The 18,820-nt window shown below is 39.4% G+C and overlaps 1 protein-coding gene across 2 annotated transcripts in view; it reads left to right on the top strand.

Annotated features, from left to right (window-relative positions):
- Positions 1 to 17,991, top strand: part of PGAP1 (post-GPI attachment to proteins inositol deacylase 1) — a 31,076-nt gene extending 13,085 nt beyond the window's left edge. The window contains exons 8-27 of one of the 2 annotated variants that reach the window (XM_065069939.1): positions 124 to 229; positions 800 to 855; positions 942 to 1,025; positions 2,738 to 2,787; positions 3,670 to 3,721; positions 3,918 to 3,995; positions 4,871 to 4,946; positions 5,227 to 5,300; positions 5,376 to 5,427; positions 6,123 to 6,189; positions 6,648 to 6,756; positions 7,129 to 7,167; positions 7,789 to 7,882; positions 8,484 to 8,574; positions 8,781 to 8,978; positions 12,023 to 12,158; positions 12,493 to 12,543; positions 14,262 to 14,482; positions 14,823 to 14,927; positions 15,751 to 17,991. In XM_065069939.1, coding sequence (XP_064926011.1) covers positions 124 to 229; positions 800 to 855; positions 942 to 1,025; positions 2,738 to 2,787; positions 3,670 to 3,721; positions 3,918 to 3,995; positions 4,871 to 4,946; positions 5,227 to 5,300; positions 5,376 to 5,427; positions 6,123 to 6,189; positions 6,648 to 6,756; positions 7,129 to 7,167; positions 7,789 to 7,882; positions 8,484 to 8,574; positions 8,781 to 8,978; positions 12,023 to 12,158; positions 12,493 to 12,543; positions 14,262 to 14,482; positions 14,823 to 14,927; positions 15,751 to 15,889 — 1,878 coding nt within the window. In that variant the 3' untranslated portion in view covers positions 15,890 to 17,991. The remainder of the gene's footprint in view (positions 1 to 123; positions 230 to 799; positions 856 to 941; positions 1,026 to 2,737; positions 2,788 to 3,669; positions 3,722 to 3,917; positions 3,996 to 4,870; positions 4,947 to 5,226; positions 5,301 to 5,375; positions 5,428 to 6,122; positions 6,190 to 6,647; positions 6,757 to 7,128; positions 7,168 to 7,788; positions 7,883 to 8,483; positions 8,575 to 8,780; positions 8,979 to 12,022; positions 12,159 to 12,492; positions 12,544 to 14,261; positions 14,483 to 14,822; positions 14,928 to 15,750) is intronic. The other variant, XM_065069940.1, reaches the window with a different exon arrangement.
- Positions 17,992 to 18,820: the final 829 nt, after the last annotated feature.

The raw sequence follows: 18,820 nt of genomic DNA, 5'->3' as shown, positions 1-18,820 counted from the left end.
TTAGAACATAATGTGTACCATGTCTTCTAATAATCTCTCGTGCTTTCTGTCACCCCTGTGACATCATGTGATGATTGTAAATCACACAAATTGATAAAATTTGTCAATGTTCTCATTTTGGAGATAACTGAGGATCCAAAGAAGAGGATGTCTGTACTGAACCACCACTTCGTGAGACACCCTGCAAAGATATTTGAGGAAAGTCCTGAAGCTTTTACGGAACTCACAGGTGTGCAGCAGTTTCCTTTTGAACGGGATTCTTGCATGACAATTTGCAGTGTTTGTGTCTCTGATCTCTTTGTTATTCTGTCTTGTTCTTTTTCTGCAGACATACCTTTAAACACCTATTGTTTTCTTGTATGTGTTACTCACTACTTCATTGTTGACTTGCTTCTACACAAGTTGCTGTATTAGTTTTCTTAAAAGACTGACAGGAGCGAAGATTCGGGCTGTTTCTAATGTTGCCTCATCTTTAATCAGCTACCCTTAATTCCATTAGTATCATTCAGTTTCTTACTTGTTTTGTTGCCTTGAGAGCTTTGTTTCAAGATCCATAGGGTTTTTATTTCACAGTTAATCTGCAGTACTTGGACCCTAGGGTTTTGCTGTTTCCTGTGTAGCTGATAACTGTTGTGTGTAATTCTAAGCAGTAGCAATCCTGAGTGCGATGAAAGCTTATAAAGTTTATAGGTGCTTACAGATAAGAGGTCAGACCTTGGCCGCAGGTAAAGGGTACGATTTTTGGAGATAAGGATGATAGTTCCTGCAGTGTGGCATGTAAAAACTTATTTATTTTTAGGAGCTTTCACATGGATTACAGTCAAAGCCTCGAAATGGACTTACTCAGTTTACAATGTAAGTAACTTCTTTTTCCTGATTGTGTTTTTGGGCCTTTTTTTTTTTTTCCCCTCATGAGCATTTATTTTTCTCTTTCTTTTAAGGATTCTGATGGGAAGTATTTCACATTTCCTCTTGCAAGCCACAGAAAATCATCCAGTCATGTTTACTGTGAAAACAGTATGTTGGTGAGAAAATACTGCTTTAATGTCTGGAGTTTGTTTATAAAATTGTGTTGGTTTAGTTTAGATTTGCTGCAGTTTTAAGACAGTTTAACGAACACTTCTTGCAATTACTGACATCCTTTTATATTCACAGACAAATATGTTGTAATAGATATACTACTTTTAGTGTGTCACAGTGTTCAAAGTCTGAAACCTTTAATGCCACCTGAATGTTTTATTTTTGACTCTCTTATGGTTAGCCCTATATTACTTTCTCCTTTAATTTAGTACCAGTGTGTATTGAGGATTTTGAATGAAGACATTATTGTTAATGCTGCCAGGATTCGGGTACATGTGTAATTGGGGAAAGCGCTTTATAGGTCTGCTTTCCTATGGTAAAATTTGAATGAGCCTGAAAGGCTACAGAGATGTTCCACTAAGCAGTGGAAGCGAATAGAAGCCACATGAGACAACAGCACCTTTCCACTTGTCTCCTATTGAGAGAAGAGGCGATAATGTGCATTTCTTGAATTTTTAGCTCAAGACACATAAATTCAACCAAAATGTTTTTGAAATATTTTTCACATTCTTTTTCGGCAAACTGGAGATGGATAAATATGCTTTTCGGAATGATGTATTTTAGCTTAGTGGCAAGAAAATTGAGATGCTTTGCTGATCCATCCTGCCTGTCCCTGTTGCTCCTCCTCCCCCTCCCAAAGAAGAGATTCATTCCGCCGTTGTGAAAAGAGATTGTATATTCCCAGCGCTTTTGTAATTGTCCTTCCCAGTAACCCTTTCAATATTTACACATTGTTGTGGTCTTAGTTGGGCTTTGATAGGGTAGTTTTGCCTTTGTTATAATATGTTAAAGACAGGACAAGTGCTGCTTGAGGAGCAGGAGGTACAGAACAGTGCCCGAGATATTTGCATCATGGTGCTATCGCTTCAGAACACTGAAATTCTCAGGGGAGCAGTAGAACGTTAAAAATCTAAAGTATTCTTCAACTACTTCAGATAATACCTTGAAGCATTTATTTTAGTTAGTAAAGTTTAATAAAATTGAATCTTGCATCATATGTAAGGCAGATATTTTTTTGAAGAGAAACAATGAAAGTCTGTTTGCTTAACCTTGGATCTGTTCTTAGAAAATGTATTGATTCATCAGCAGAAAAGGTGGCAAATTATTTAAGTTATTTAAAATGGTTCCTAGAAACCACCACCTTTCACTCTTAGGCTTCATCTTTCCGTCCTTGTAATTGTAATTCCAAGATTATTATATCAGACTTAACGGAGGATGTCACTTGCTGTTAATAGAGAGGTCTGACTTCATTGTGAAATGGAGAAGAAAAAGCTGGTGGATGTCTTTCATTATAAATAACGGAGGAAATCTGAGAGTCGCTGTTTATACCGTCATCTTTGATTTTACACTTCAGCATTTGACTTCTTTCTGAGAGTTTGGTCACTCCAGTGATAGCTACTGCAGAGACACTTAAGAAAAAGGGAATGAGATGGAGCTCTTTTTCTCTTTAGTAAGCTAATTGCACCAAGGTCCTGCTGTCAGAGGATTTTTAGAAGGGTTGCTGACATCTGGTGTACTGAAACACCTTATAGACATTTTGGAGAAGATTATCAGCATTAACTCCTGCATTGTTTGTAGTAAAGATTTGCTTTTTTTAGTGTATTTATAAATACATTCACATATAGCTCATGTACTGTTTTATGGTATTGATTTACAGGACACAAGTAGCTGGATTTATGGCTGTATGAACAGTAATTCATCGATGTGGTGAGTGTAAACAGTTCCTGTTCTTTATTCAAATGGATCTTGGGAGACTACATTTGAATTTAAAGCATATGAAATATCCTTCTCCCTAGGAAGGGATTGGGAAGAAAAGTAAAATTCTTACTGTGAATAATTCATGCACATCAAGAAAACAGGCAAGAATAGGTTTTCTCCAAATTACTGCATGAATGAGGAATAAAATCGCTGAATTTTTTCTTCTTTAAGCTATATTTGTGACTTTCACAGCAGTGAAGAGTCGCTCCTGTTGCTCTCTTGCAGACAATACTGCTGCCTAAAACCTCCTCTAATAATAATAATAGTGGTTTTCCTGTGGACTGCGTGTCCCAAGGCCGTGTAACACTATTTAGAGAAACAGAAGTATCCTGGTATTTGAAAAATCATAACTTAAAATGACTGAACGTGTTGCAGTTCAGTGTGTTAAGTACACACTATTTTAGAACTGGTGCAAGCTCTGTGGCAGCTAACAATGGTTTGTTTGATATGGTAAGTTTTAGGTGTTCCCATAGGAAAAATGGTACTTTTGATGTTTAAAAGATGCTAGTAAATCTGTGTGTTAATTCACTGCTACTGCTGTTTTAGCTCATGAAGAGTTTTCATTATGTGTCTGAAGTTGCATGGCTAATAACTGCTCAATGCTGTGTGTATGACAAAGCTAGAGATGGGCTTAATTTTTGCGGTATCTGAAATGATTACAGTTTGATAAGTTACTTTGGTACTAACTGCAGTAGACCCAGACTTGTTCTCAGTTTAAAATCACGTGAATCCAGGTAGAGAGGGAGAAAAGCTGGTATGTTAATCCACTGTCGTGATGAAGGGACTGCATAATGAATATGTTCATCCTTTAATGTTGACAAATTTTTACAGCCTGGAAGCTACTGATTTATCCTGGAGAGCTGAGTTACTTCCAACCACCAAGGTGAGTATTGTATGTGACTTGTACGAGGGTGAGGTGGTTACATATCAAAGGAGAAGGATCCATTCTGTTCACAGCGTTGGAACACACAGTTGTATTCCAGAGGAAAGGGACAAGAGGGGACATCTGGGATCTGGCACGGGGCAAAGTAAAGGGTATATTCAATAATGGCTTTTCTGATTCTTTTGGGTTTTTTTAGGTTGTAATACTGAAACTTCAGGACTATCCTTCTTTGTCCCACATCGTCATTCAGGTGCCACCCACAGCTGGCAATAAGGTAAAAAAAAAAAAAGAAAAAAGGGCAGAAATTGCTTGCTTAGTGTGTCAATAGCTTTCAGATGCTATGATGGAAGGAAAAGGAAGCGTATTAGTTACTTGGAGAAACAATAAACTCAAGGCCCCTCAGGATCCCAGTAAGAGGAACCCTTGCAGTGAATGTCAGCAGACTCTGGATTACACAGCTGGGCCTGGCAGGCCTTTGTAGTTTGACCTGAAAATGGCAGAACACTGAACTGGAATTTAAAGTCTAACAAGATCCGACATGCCTTTCTGCGACACAAATACAGTCTCTGTGGTATAATCATGATGTAAGAAATTATTCACAGCTGAAGGGATTATAATGCTCTTCTATGAGTGTATCTTCAGATAAGACATCTTGCAGTTAAATTAGTAATATGTGGCATTCTAGATAAGCAAAGACAGACGAGATCACCTGTGAAATGCTACCTGCTACACTGCAGTACAGAGCTAAATCCTGGAGACTACTTGTATAAAGTAAACAAATACTGGATTTGCAGTGGGATGGGAAATAATTCTCAAGTGAACTAAATACTTACTAGAGATGGTGCAACTCGTACCTGCTGGATACTTCGCTTTGCTTTTGAATGATTAAACTTCAGGAGACAAACTAAAGGTTCTTTTTGCTTAGGAGATTGTATCCAGAGTCTAGACAAGTCACTAAGTCACTCTCCTTTGCAACACCCCCACAAAAAAAGAGATGTAGCTGAGAAGGAGGGATGTGAACAGGATTCTAGTTGTTGTAAGCTATTTTAATAGCCTTTTGGACACTGTTGCAAATGTGTGAGAGCAAAGTGCAAAGGCTTTATCGTCTTGTGCTTGGTTTAGATTTGTATCTAATATCCTGAATTGCAGTATACTTTGGACTGTGAATTCTTCCAAGAGGATTCCAGAACGGTACAGCTTCCTGTAACACATCTTTTTTCATTTGGTAAGTATAGTTTGTTACTTTTGGGGAAAAAAAAAGGAAAACTAATATTACCAACATTTGGATAATAAATTTGTCTAGAAATTCCAATGGTCAGGGGAGTTTTTTGGGGGTTGTTTTTGCTAAAGGTAACACTGCTCTTGTTAGTAACAGACAAATAAGCAATGTCGGGGTTTTGACAATCAGATCTAGAAGCATAAATATCCTTAAAAAAATAATCTGAAGATGTAGTGAGTTCTCAAATAATTTTGTCTAATATGTGAAAATAATACATCCCTTACAGGGCTTTCTTCAAGCAAAATTGTATTAAATTCAACTGGCTTACTTTATAATGTACAGCTCCAGCACTTTAACCAAGTAAGAACACTACTTGATTTTTGAAGCTAATGTAACCTTTGTTTGGAGAACATGATTTTTTTTTCTATGTTGTAGATATATCAAGCATTCAAAATTCATGTAGAGAGCCACTGCCAGTCACTCAAAGGTAAAATTAAGTCTTCTAAAGTATACATTTCTAAAACAAAGCTTGTTGAAAATTCCCAAGACTGAAGTTGGTGGAAACAAAAGTCCACTCATGCAATGGGCAGAACTGTTGCAATCTGCTCAATGTCTCTGCTAATACCTCTCACTTGCCACTTTTTGCTAAGGACAACTTGAGGAATATGTGGAGTTAGTCCTCAGATGTTTGGTTTTCGTACTTCCCAGCAAAGGGAGGTTCAACTTCCAGCAGGATGTTCTGCATTATGGCGGAAGTTTTTCTCCAGACTAGCACATTTGGTTAGGATTTCTATTTGTTAATTATGGGACTCAAATGCGAATGTTGAGCTGCATGAGCCTAAACAGAATGGGATGCTAAAGGACTTTGTTTCCAAAAAAAAGAAAAAGTAATGGATTTAGTATCTTGAGTTTACAGCTGTGCCTTGAAAACCAGTTTTCTCATAACTGTCCTGCCTTTAAACCTTGATTTCTTTTTGTCTGTTCTGTAACAGCAGGTGTTAAAAAACGTAATCTTTATTCAATATTAACTACGCTGATGTGCATTGCAGTGTCAGTTGCCCAGGGATACTATATAGTGATCCACATGCCACTTTCCTTTTACTTGCGTTTTAGATTTTCGAGACAGTTGCCACATTATGTTCTTAATTAACTTTATCTTTATTTAATTATCTTCCATTTCAGAAAGGAAACCTAATGTTTACAGACTTCATATACCCTGGTCACATGAAGACTCAATAATTGTAGCAAAGTAAGGACTTTAACGATTATAATTTGCTTATTGATATGTTTTTGAAGAATGTTTGCATCCTGTTGTGGTAAAATTCCTGATATGAGACAGTTTTATCCATCTTAAGTGTTTGGCTTCCGCATCTCTTCCTCATTTATCTTTATGCTGTTGTTCACAAAGTTGTTTTGACTTTTCCTCAGAATAAGAATTTATACAAATTGTTTGCTTAATAGTTCTCACTAATTTGCTTGCCTGCTTTTCTAAGTGCTGTTCCCCTGGTAGTGCAGAGGACAGGGGATTAAGAATGTTACTTAGTTCTTTGCAATATGAAAAACAAGTTCATTTTACCATTTCAGTCATAGCTTGTGGTGACACTTGGTGTCCTAGTTCTGCTTTGCGTGTGCTTGTCAAAGACTTAAGTCATGTTTGGCTTTTTCTGATTATAAGGACAACGATTACCAATTAAGTTGCTGTTTCAGAGTTCCATCTCTTACTGAGATTTCTGCAAAACTGCACATTGCTCGTCCTCAAAATGACAGCAGGGTTCCAGAGCTAAATATTTACTCTTCCTCAGACTGTCAGTATGAAGTGAGTAACGCACATTTATTTTATAGCTATTTTGCATTGCTGTATAATTTTGGCATAATCCGGTCTTTTAAAACGTGTAGCTAATTAATCAAAATAAATACTAAGCAAATCTAAAGGGTGGTCTGTTTGGCCTTTAAGATGTAGTGCATGTTACAAATACTTTGCAACAGCGGGAGTAATGTTGAAAATTGAGCTTTCGTTTCTGAGAACAACTATAAGGCATTTGTTTTTAAAAAGTCAGTAATAAACTGTTGTACATTTTAGTTATGGGATTGCTGCATTCTAATACTTAAATTGGCTTCTTAAAAACGGAAGACTTTTTATATATGCTTACAGTTGTATAAAATAATAAAACACTTGTTTTTTATCGAGGTAATTCTGCAGACGTCACTTACGCAGATTCTTGGGCAAGTAAGAAAACCTTCTAGTACTAGATTGGTTTTTATGTCCGTAGCATCCACAGTAGCTTTCCCGTCTTCCCTTCTCTCCTCTGGCTCTTCATGTTCCACCCTGATGTCGAGGGGAACACTACGCAATGATCATTGAAAACCTTGGCACTTGTGTGTTAATCAGATATCTCGTCATGACTTGGGACAGTGGAAGCCAATTAAAACACGGATGAAATTGCTTCCAAAAATTCTTTACCCGAAAGCATATGTGACTATATGCAGGGTTTGCTTGGAAAGTGGCCTTTTAGCTTTTTAATTTATTTTACTGAAGCATCGTTAACATGCTGCTGTATTCTTTTAATGCTTTTCTTGACTGGAAAAAATGCATTCATTAAGAATTTGGTCATTTATCAAAACACTTTTGATTAGCCATTTACGAGAAATCTGAGTATTTTCCACATGTAACGTTAGTTGCTGCTGGTGGTTGTCAAATACTTATGCATGAAAAGAAGAAACTATTTGAATCTTACAAGACGAATTTTCCAATCACATTATTGTGCCAGCTTAATGATAATATTTGTGTGTATTTTAAATATTTTTATATATGTAAATTAGAAGTTATCCTTATATCCTCATCTTTCAGATAATAAGGTTCCATGCTGGTGCTCTTCCTGCCTATGTTGTTTCTAATATTCTTCTTACCTATGGAGGACAATTGAGCACATGGATATCAACAGGTAGCTTTCTATCATTTTTTTTTTAATGCAATATCTGTTGAAATACTACTTGTGAATTTTTTAAGCCAAGTGTCATTGAAGTTGTGCAGGTACTTGCATCTATGCTCTTGAGTTTCGATGTGGGTAGTATGGTAGCAGAATATTTCCGTGTTATTTTATTCTTCACTCCCTTCTTTGTGAATGATTGATGTTACACAACATCTTGGAATTAACAGAAGTCTACCTAAAAATACATCTAAAAGTTTAAAATATATTGTTAATATGCACAAGCACTTTATTTCTTGCATGAGGATGAATTTTGCAGACTTTTAGACATATCTTCAGACAAAAAGGCATTTTGTTTAAATTCAGGTGGTGTTTGTAATAAACTCTCTACTCTTTCTAGAAGCTTTTCTGACCTATTACCTGAATATGAGTGATCCACCAATTAAGGGCCTTGCTGATGAAGTATGCTGACTTACTGGACTGTTATAAGACAGGGGTGTCTTGTTTTAAAGTGAACTTTGAAACCTTTGTCCGAATTTGCTTTTTGTTGTGGATTTTCTCTGTTAAAGTTCATGACAAAATAATAACTGTAAATGCTTTCTGTTCTTGATTCTAGGCCAGTGTCCAGACTTTACCCTTGAACTAGTTAGGACAGCTAAACCCTACAAAGTAGAACCTCTTATAAGCGTCGTTGTGTTTCTACAGGGGTGAGTTTGCATATCTTATCTATTTATGTACAACAGTTTCCTAACCAGAAGTTTCAGTAAAGCTGTTGGTTATTTTATCTGTAGTCGTCGTGAGCACCTGACTGTGATTTCCGTTGAAAGGCTGTAGTAGGAGGCGTAGTTGATATATATCTTTCTGTAACGGCGATTGAAAGTGATAAGTAATACTGCTTTCATGTTTTTGGCAGGTTTAACTGGTTTAGAGAAATATGGGAATCACTGTCGCTGCCGGAGGTGGATGCAGCTGCTCTGAGTAGTCAGGACACGTGGTTCCCCCTTGTGTCCCTGATTCTCTTTCTTTTTGGGACAGGCATTGCCTACTGGAGTGGAGTATTTTTCTCTCTATCCCTGAGACTCTTCTCTTCATTATGGTTCACTCTGATTAGGTAAAACAACATTATGCTGTATAATTATGCTCTTTTAGATGGCTGTGACCCTAGCAGTTTTTTCTGTTTGCTTCAGTGTGAATGCTTGGGCAGACTAAATTCTGCAATATAAATGGTTTAGGCATCTCAGTTTGTCTGTGTTAAGTACTAACGAAGTATGAGGCTTGCCTCGTGTTCCTTATTCCACGTCTCTGAAAGGGAACAGAAATGGCTTTCCTGTTTCCTTTGCCAGCTGTTATGAAGCTTTTCGGTTTGTTTTTGAGAAAGGTGGTTGGGGAAAAGAAAGCACCTGGACTATTCCCTTTTCAGCAGCTCAAAAAATGAATGTATGTATTTTAAAAAGATACTATAAGCATTGCAACAGTTCATTTTATTCATATTGGATAAACTGCACTGAAGAATTTAAACAGGTTTGTAAAACAAAAACTTCTTGGATGTTAATTTCCCCCTACAAGACCGATTAATTTTATAGATTTGGGAACACTGGAACGTTTTTTGCCTGTAGAGATAAGTATTCAAATATGGAAGGGGTTTTTAAAAAAGCAAGGAAGATAAAAGGATTTTGAAGGGGTAAATGAGTAAATTGGGTAAGATGGTTAGCTGTTGTAATGGTTGGACTGTTCTCATGCTGGTAACAGTCCTCAGCTAGATTTGAGACAGCTCTCTGTCTCCAGAAAGTTGGGTGGGATGCTCTTTACTCAGAAAATAGCCAGTAAATGGATATTTAAAAATCCATCCCTAGCGATTTTGGTCTTATTCTACCCAATATCAGATGTTGTATCAGCTATTTATTCTCAACAATCTTTTTTTTTTTTGTTACAGTGGATGCTCAGAAACTAGTATTAGTTTTTAAGTGATGAAGTGATGAACTTCTAAGTTTTGAAACTACACTTAGTAAAATTTAAAGGGGTTTAGCTCCATTCATACCCTTTTCACTAGCACATTTCATTTCCTGCAAGCACTGAGAATGTCTTGGGCAGAGGCAGGAAAATCATAGAATCCCAGAATGTGAGGGACTGGAAGGGACCTGGAAAGCTCATCCAGTGCAATCCCCCCATGGAGCAGGAACACCCAGATGAGGTTACACAGGAAGGTGTCCAGGCGGGTTGGAATGTCTGCACAGAAGGAGACTCCACAACCTCCCTGGGCAGCCTGGTCCAGTGTTCTGTCACCCTTACTGAGAAGACATTTCTTCTCAAATTTAAGTGAAACCTTTTGTGTTCCAGTTTGCACCCATTGCCCCTTGTCCTCTCATTGGTTGTCACCGAGAAGAGCCTGGTTCCATCCTCCTGACACTCACCCTTTATATATCTATAAACATTAATGAGGTCACCCCTCAGTCTCCTCTTGTCCAGCTCCAGAGCCCCAGCTCCCTCAGCCTTTCCTCACACGGGAGATGCTCCACTCCCTTCAGCATCTTGGTGGCTGCGCTGGACTCTCCAACAGTTCCCTGTCCTGCTGGAACTGAGGGGCCACAACTGGACACAATATTCCAGGTGTGGTCTCCCCAGGGCAGAGCAGAGGGGCAGGAGAACCTCTCTGACCTACTGACCACCCCCTTCTAACCCACCCCAGGTACCATTGGCCTTCCTGGCCACAAGGGCACAGTGCTGGCTCATGGTCATTCTGCTGTCCACCAGGACCCCCAGGTCCCTTTCCCCTACACTGCTCTCTAATAGGTCATTCCCCAACTTATACTGGAACCTGGGGTTGTTCCTGCCCAGATGACAGACTCTGCACTTTCCCTTGTTATATTGCATTAAATTTTTCCCTGCCCAGCTCCCCAGCCTGTCCAGATCTCTGGATGGCAGCACAGCCTCTGGCGTGTCAGCCACTCCTCCCAGCTTGGTGTCATCAGCAAACTTGCTGACAGTCACTCTATTCCCTCATCCAAATAATTGATGAATATATTGAATAATACAGGCCCCAGTACTGACCCCTGAGGCACTGCACTAGATACAGGCCTCAACTGGACTCTGCCCCATTGATCACAACTCTCTGGCTTCTTCCCTTCAGCCAGTTCACAGTCCACCTCACTACCCGCCCATCCAGACCGCACTCCCTCAGTTTAGCTGTGAGGATGCTGTGGGAGACTGTGTCAAATTTCTTACTCAAGTCAAGGCAGACCATGTCCACCGCTCTGCCATCATCCATCCATCTTGTTATGTCCTCATAAAAGTCAATGAGGTTGGTCAAGCACGACTTCCCCTTGGTGAAGCCATGTTGACTGCCCCTAATGACCCTCTTATCCCTGAGATGCCTTGAGATGGCACCAAGGATAATCAGATTCTGTGTGCCTGCCTGTAAGTGAGCCAGTTCACTTTGAAATTCTAGTGCCTTACACAGGCTCTGATCTCATCCTGAATTTATCGATGAAAAAAAATTTTCATAAATCTCTCTGTAGTAGATAGTGTTGACTTTTGCTCAGTGTTCTGAAATAATCTGGTAACGGCCAGCAGCAAAGAATTTTTCTGTGGAATTCTTTGTTCTTGCCGACTAGCCTTCTTTTTGTGGTTATTCTCCACATTTGTTGCAAAGGCTTTTAAAATTGTATTTTCCGAACAATGCTTTTTCTGTTTTCCATGTCTGTTTTACTACTGGCACATCCCAGGAATGTACAAGAAGTACTGACCTTTTCAGAGTTGTGTTGCACTTGCTCCCACCCCATTCCCCTCATCACACCTCAGCTCATCTTTGCAGTTTCAGATTCATACTCATCTCTTAGTCCTATCAGCTCGAATCCAGAAACTTAAAATAAGCTTTTTTGTGTTTCTCGGACTGAGCAGGCAGAAATTCCTGTGTGGGAAGAATGTACGATTGTTTTGCCAGTTGATTTGATGAGAAAGGTGGGTTTTTTTTGACAAGTAGCTTATGTAGCAATTGGTATGTATGTTCAAATGTGTCCTTATTTTTCCAGTGTTTAATCAATATTCAGGAGCAATTTCTTCTTTCCAGTCATTCACAAAATAGATTTAGTCTTTGATCACTGTAGTTATGATGTTGTTACAAGAGTATAACAGCAGTTTTGTCTCTTTTGTTTTTAGACCTACTGCACCTCGAAGAGATACCAAGTTGCTGACACCAAGAGGACTTTGTGGCGTGTTATCTCTTGCTTTGGTCAGCTGGACCACTTGCGGTGCATTTGCTATAGTCATTATTTACCTTCAATACTGGTTTAAGGTACTGAAAGGCCAAACATGTTTCATTTACAACTGAATTCCAAATTTTGTATGCTTTGAATTAACCCCATGTTAAAAGCAAAAATACAAGTTACCATTTTTCATACTTAAATGTTATTATTCACATACTTGAAATAATACGTCTTTTCTGAACTTACCAGACTCTAACAGTCTTGTAATCTTCAGAATTATTTTGTTCTTCTGACAATGTTTCTTACAAAAGAAAGGTACAGTCCCATATGTCCACTATAATCACTGTCCACTATCATTTTCTCATATACTGCAGCTTTTGTGTAAAGAAATATTACTAAAAAATTAAACTGTCTGTCTTCCAGGTTATAAAACTACATGTGAATGTAAGAGCAGAACAAAACATGATTAATGGGGTAAGTGTTTTCCAGTTCAAAACTGTGACCAAAAGCTGTTTGGCAAACCTATGCATTATGAATTGTTACTGACTTGATAGCACGAGGTTGTGCTGTGATGAGCGGATGGCTGTAGTTTAATTATTGTGTGCATGAGGCAAAAGAAAAGCCAGGACATGAGAAGCCTGTTCATCACATATGAACATTGCATTCACTCTTCAAGATCACTGCAATGTGAACTTGTCTGAGGTACATTTAAGAGGAAAAGTGAGTCTCGAATACACACGGAACAATAGTTTTTGTCTGAATTCTGGTATTTGACTATGCATGCCTTATCTGAAGAAATAAATTTAATTTCTAGGTAATAATCTATACTACAGGTAAATCTATACAACAGTTGCATTACCTCCTGTATCTTTTCCTGTGAATTATCATCTCTCATTTTCACCCACATGCTTTATTACTTGTTTTATTCTGTTCTTTCTCCATTTCTTATCGCTGCATCAGTGTCAGGGCATCTCCACTCTCCATTCTTTTCTTACAAAGATTTATAAATTATTGGTGTAAGAGAGCTTTCTGGTTAAATCTAGATGCTTTAAAATTGAACTACTGAACTTTGCTTTTGATGGCGTTTTGAGAAATAATTTCCAAGTTTTTTTGTTAAATCAGAGCTGGTGTGGTGCTCTTGTGATAGTTTTTTCCCCTCCTCCACCATGGGTTCTTACAAGCATGTGCATTTTTATGACCTTTGTGTCACGGAGGCACCCCAAGGTTAGTTTAAGGGACAATAGGGTCCAAAACAACTGTTATTAAACCGGTGAGAAACAGGGTTTTAGCACTCCAGAAGTGACTTGAATACAGGTCCGGATATCAGTTGAGGAAAATTATTAAGGGGCAGCAACTAATGCAACAGGCGGTCCACAGTGAGCATGCACGTGGCTTCACCAAAACAATGCCGGAGCCGGCCCTGAGTCTGGGAAGAGTCCACACTTGCCTGAACATGGTGTGGGGTTATTTTAAAGGGATACACATACTCATATTGGGTACGGAAAGTGTACACTTGCAATTCTGCGAGGGTAAATTTATAATACACTCACAATCCTGCGAGGAGAAATACACGTGTAAATATGCACGGAATATTACACATGCTTATGTGGAAGCACGGGAGGAAAATACACCCGCGATTATGCGAGGGTTAATTTATACACGTGCTTGTATTGAGCACGGAAAGCACATGTGTAAATGTGCATAGAAGGTATGAATACACGTGCGGATGTGCACAGAGAGTAGATACACTTGCAATCCTGCGAGGGTTAATTTTCCTCACACACGTGGCGGCAGGGTAAGCGGAGTCTCTGCCCCAACGGTGCGGGGCAGCTCGTAACTCCATGAGGTTGCACGCAAGGGGCACGTCTTGACAAGAAGCCCATTTTTTATAACCTGATCAGATCTGACTGGCATTCCAGAAGCTTCTCTGCACCCCCACCCTGGCTGTGGATGCCCCTGAAGCTTCCAAACATCCCCCACACTGGCCACGGGAGCCCAGTGGCTCCCTGGTGCCTTTCCTCTCCCTTCTTCTCTCTCTTAACGACCCTGGCCAGGGGGCTCTGGGGCCAAACAAAAGAAGCTGTTGGCCTCAGGCAGCACAGAGAGAGATGTGTCTACTCCTTCCATATTGAAGGAAGGGAGGGGGAGAGAGGAGGGCTTGCATTCTGCCACACTTTGTCTTTTATTTTCAGGATTCAGATGGCTCAAAAGAAACTTCACAGAACTCCAGTAACGACACAGTCAAAAACCAGAGTTCGATCGACTGTACTTCAAAAGCAACACAGTCGCTTCCCAACAGTACAACCGCTGAAGCTGTTAACAATCTTAAGATGCATGTTACCATTCTCAATTTATTCACATGGATTATGTTGCTCAACTTGCCATCTTTAATTTATTGGTTAAAAAATCTCAGGTAACTTCTTAAATTGCCAGTAAGGTGGAAGAATATGAAACTTTGAAGATAGTAAAAATGGAAAATGTTTGACTCTTTACATTATTAGCTACTTATAGTATCAAATACTTCTGTTAATTATAACTGTTTCTTCTATGCAGTCTGGTTTATAAGTAGGTGTTGAGTGGTCGGTGATATGCTGAAGGAAGTGATGGTTCAGAAAGGATTTAAAATCAGGCTGTGATGCCATATATATAATTCATGTATGTTTGTTGTTATCAGCACACACTTGTTCCCAACTTGGATGTTATTTGGTAGCCTCGTTTAGCAAGTAACGTCCTTTTAAATCCATTTTTTGCAGGTACAGCGTTAGCCTTGATCCTGATCCATGTAGATCTACAGCTGTTATCCTCGTATGCATTTTGGAACTTCTCATTAATTCAAATATTTCTGAACTGAAATCAAGGTACTGTAGCCTAATCCTTAGTTGTTGTTTTCCTGCTTCTTTCTTACTACTTTAGTTTGTGGGGTGAAACTTAATTTACGCTGCGCAGACGTGTAATTGTTCAGCCTACACAGAGATTCATAAACTTGTATAGTTAAAGACTGGGTAAAATGCATGCAAGGTACCTGTGATTCAGGTAAGTGGAGAAAATAATTGGTATTTACTACATGGACTATCACAACAATCAGTTGCATAAAGACTTCTTTAACTGGAACTTTTTCATTCACAATTCATTGAATCCTTCCAAATGGTACAAAGTCTTAGTATATGTGTTGTCAGGAAGTTACAAGGAAAGGAGAATTCTAAACCATTATAGCTCTGCTCTCGTAATTCCGCCTTATTGGGCATAGGTACGGAAATGTTACGTCCTTTCCAACTAGGTTAACAAGTTTTGGGTGCGGAGCTTTGCTGCCATTTCTAGTTCTAATATAGAATTAGTGCCTTGTGAAAGACAACAAATAATATAACCAGTGCACTTTATCCTCTTGAGTAGTACCTGTTAACTCAAATGATCTAAACCGTTCAATCTTTCTTTGTTACAGAGAGCTTATTTCTAAATTAACATAGGAGTATTTTAAAATGCCATTTTATTAGCCTTTTAAAATAATTACTCTTACTCATGCACCAGTTGTTATTGCCCGTTACACCTATTTGTTCTGTTTTAAAAATGAACAAATCCTTGAAATCTATAAAATACTTTCCAAAAGAAAGCGACGTATGGTATTTGTGTAACTTCCGCATGTGTGGCTACACAAATGGCAATTTTTTCTTTCTATTCTTACAGTAAACTGCTGAAGATCGCTGCCAAAGTTCCACTCCCTTTGTCTGTTGCAATGGTGGCCTTTGGACAACTGCATTTATACAAAGTACCCCACTTTGTCACCTTTTCCCTTCTTCTCCATGTGCTGTGTTGTATTGTGTAACCGTCCGTATTACATAGGAAGAAAGGTGTGGCCTAGAAATGGATCTCTGGAGATGGGGCAGATTACAACAAGAAATGCCTAGAAGTAACATCCACGGAAGTTTACATTATGTGGGAAACTGGACAGAACTGTGAATACTTCATGAAAAATTCATGGTTCTGTCCACGTTGCGTAGCAAACTTTTCATGGTGTTTATTTCCTGCCTCTGAAAATTAAGTGAATTAACCCTGTGTGTGTGTAAGCACATAAACCATATTAGTGTAACACCTCATTACTCTGCCTTGTAGACACTTTGATATTTCACTATACTCCTGTGTTGAAACAGACTTTTTAAAACTCACTGTGCCATACAGTGCGTATGTTCTGAACTCGTATCTCTTGCAGGTCTAAATTACGCTGGTTAAAACTCGATACATTGCAAGCACACTGTGACTATCACAAAACCAACACAGCCAAGTAGACTTTTAATCATTTTATGCTACATTTAAAAGCTGCCACAGTTGTGTCTGGACAAACTAGAATGTACTGCTTATATAGAACTGTTATTTTTATCAAATCGTTTGTTCAATCAGTGTGACTTGAACATTTGTGAGATTATTGAAAGTCTTACACATTTTACTTTTTGTGAGAGTGAGAAAACAATATTCTGTGTAGCTTTCTATTCAGGAAGGATACCAGCAGATTCATAAACAATTTGCTGTAATGTTGTTTTAAAACATTGCCAGTTTTCTCTGGAATTTTGTAAATTCTGAAATTCCTCTTTGTCCATATGGAGAAGGTAGCAAACGCTGAGGTGCGGTGTGAGTTTCCAGTGCAGTTGCTGTACCGCACTGTTTCCAAATAGACACGGCAGGGGTTTTTTGCTCTATTGTAAATGGAGGATCTGCTGTCTCATTAAAAAAGTCAATACATGAAATGAATATGGAATAGTTCCAACACTATAAATTCCTGCCCTGCTGTACAGTGCTAACTTTCTCACATGGACAAAGTCTTAGTAATAGTGGGAAATACTGACCATAATTATTAGTTCTGTACGAAGTATGATTTTAGTGCCTAGATGCTACAATGACTGCCATTTATAATAAAGCCTAAAATAGCTATGTGTGAGGAATTCTGGCCCCTGGGTGTGCTTTTTGCCAACAGAAGGAACCTCTGTAGCCATTAGGTTAAAATGATACATTGATTCTGTGTAGAGATGAGTCTACAAATTGCTTCTGTGTTAGCTGTCGCCACTCTGTCTGAGATACTTGTTATCTTCATGTGGAAATACTAGACCAGCTCAAGCATCTTCTACAAATAATAAGAGGAAATCTGCTACCCACAGTCAATCAAGTATATCCTTGATATAGTAGTAGAGCCAGCCTGACCCATTAATTACATCCTATCTCATTAATCTTGCCTAAAGTGCCTCAGTTAGGTCGAGTGTGTTGTGAGGGCCAATTTATTGGAGCTGGCTGGAAAGACTTAATTCGCATAGTGACTTTCCAAAGTGAAAGACAAATGTGAAGTAAGCACTTGTTTTGTCTGCTTACCTAAGTTAGCAGTTCAAGCTCTCAGTAAGTCATTAAAACTGTTTAACTGAGTTAGATTGTTGTAGTTAACCAAACCATGGTCGCTGTTATCAGTAACCTACGTGCTGGTATTGTAGTCTTAACCTTTTTAAAAAGAGATTAGGTTATACATGGTGTCTGTACATCAGAAAAGTTATACGTATAGATGATACCATGATGCTCTCCAACCAAATATACGCTATGGTATATGTATATAAGATAATTTGTGTGTCTAAATATACGTGTAGCTACATCCACCAGTTGGTTTAACCTAGGAGTTGCTGTTCAGACATGGAATAATAGTTTTTCTGCTTTTAAGTGGCGGTGAATGAAAGAGGGTGGCAGAGCTGCACTGGGGCTGGTAAAGGCTGGCTGTAAAATGTGCAGGGTCTGATTTCTGGGGAAGATAATTTTCCGTGGCCTTCGTGGTCCTTTTGGCTTCCTGCTGTGTTTTACTGCTGATTATGTTTTGCCATCTTAAGAGGTTCTTTATGTATGAATCCATTTGTTGAAGTCATTGGTGGAATAAAATAAGCAAAATACGGAGAGCAAGCAGTCTCTGCATGTAGTAGCTTTGATAGCTTCCAACATCTGTCACAGTGTGAAAAGTACTGCATTACGGCAGCGTAGAGTAACGCAATTCATTTCCATTTAATGATGGAAAACACCAGAGGCAGTGTAGGCCCACTGAATGAGGTGGGTGTCCTGGTGACAGAAGATACAGAGAAGGCAGAGTTACTGAACGCCTTCTTTATCTCTGTCTAGAGAGACAGAGGAAGGCCAATGGTACCTGGGGTGGGTTAGAAGGGGGTGGACAGTAGGTCAGAGAGGTTCTCCTGCCCCTCTGCTCTGCCCTGGGGAGACCACACCTGGAATCTTGTGTCCAGTTGTGGCCCCTCAGTTCCAGCAGGACAGGGAACTGCTGGAGAGAGTCCAGCGCAGCCACCAAGATGCTGAAGGGAGTGGAGCATCTCCCGTGTGAGGAAAGGCTGAGGGAGCTGGGGCTCTGGAGCTGGACAAGAGGAGACTGAGGGGTGACTCATTCATGGGGATCAATATGGAAAGGGGGAGTGTCAGGAGGATGGAGCCAGGCTCTTCTCGGTGACAACCAGTGACAGGACAAGGGGCAATGGGTTCAAACTGGAACACAGAAGGTTCCACTTAAATACGAGAAGGAACTTCTTCATGGTGAGGGTGGCAGAGCCTGGCCCAGGCTGCCCAGGGAGGTTGTGGAGTCTCCTTCTGTGCAGACATTCCAACCCGCCTGGACACCTTCCTGTGTAACCTCATCTGGGTGTTCCTGCTCCATGGGGGGATTGCACTGGATGAGCTTTCCAGGTCCCTTCCAACCCCTGACATTCTGGGATTCTGTGATATTTTT

Source organism: Columba livia, chromosome 7, assembly GCF_036013475.1.
Source record: "Columba livia isolate bColLiv1 breed racing homer chromosome 7, bColLiv1.pat.W.v2, whole genome shotgun sequence".
Classification (NCBI taxonomy): Eukaryota; Metazoa; Chordata; class Aves; order Columbiformes; family Columbidae; genus Columba; species Columba livia.
The sequence above is the reverse complement of the archived record's forward strand: the minus strand, read 5'-3'. Positions and strand labels throughout refer to the sequence as shown.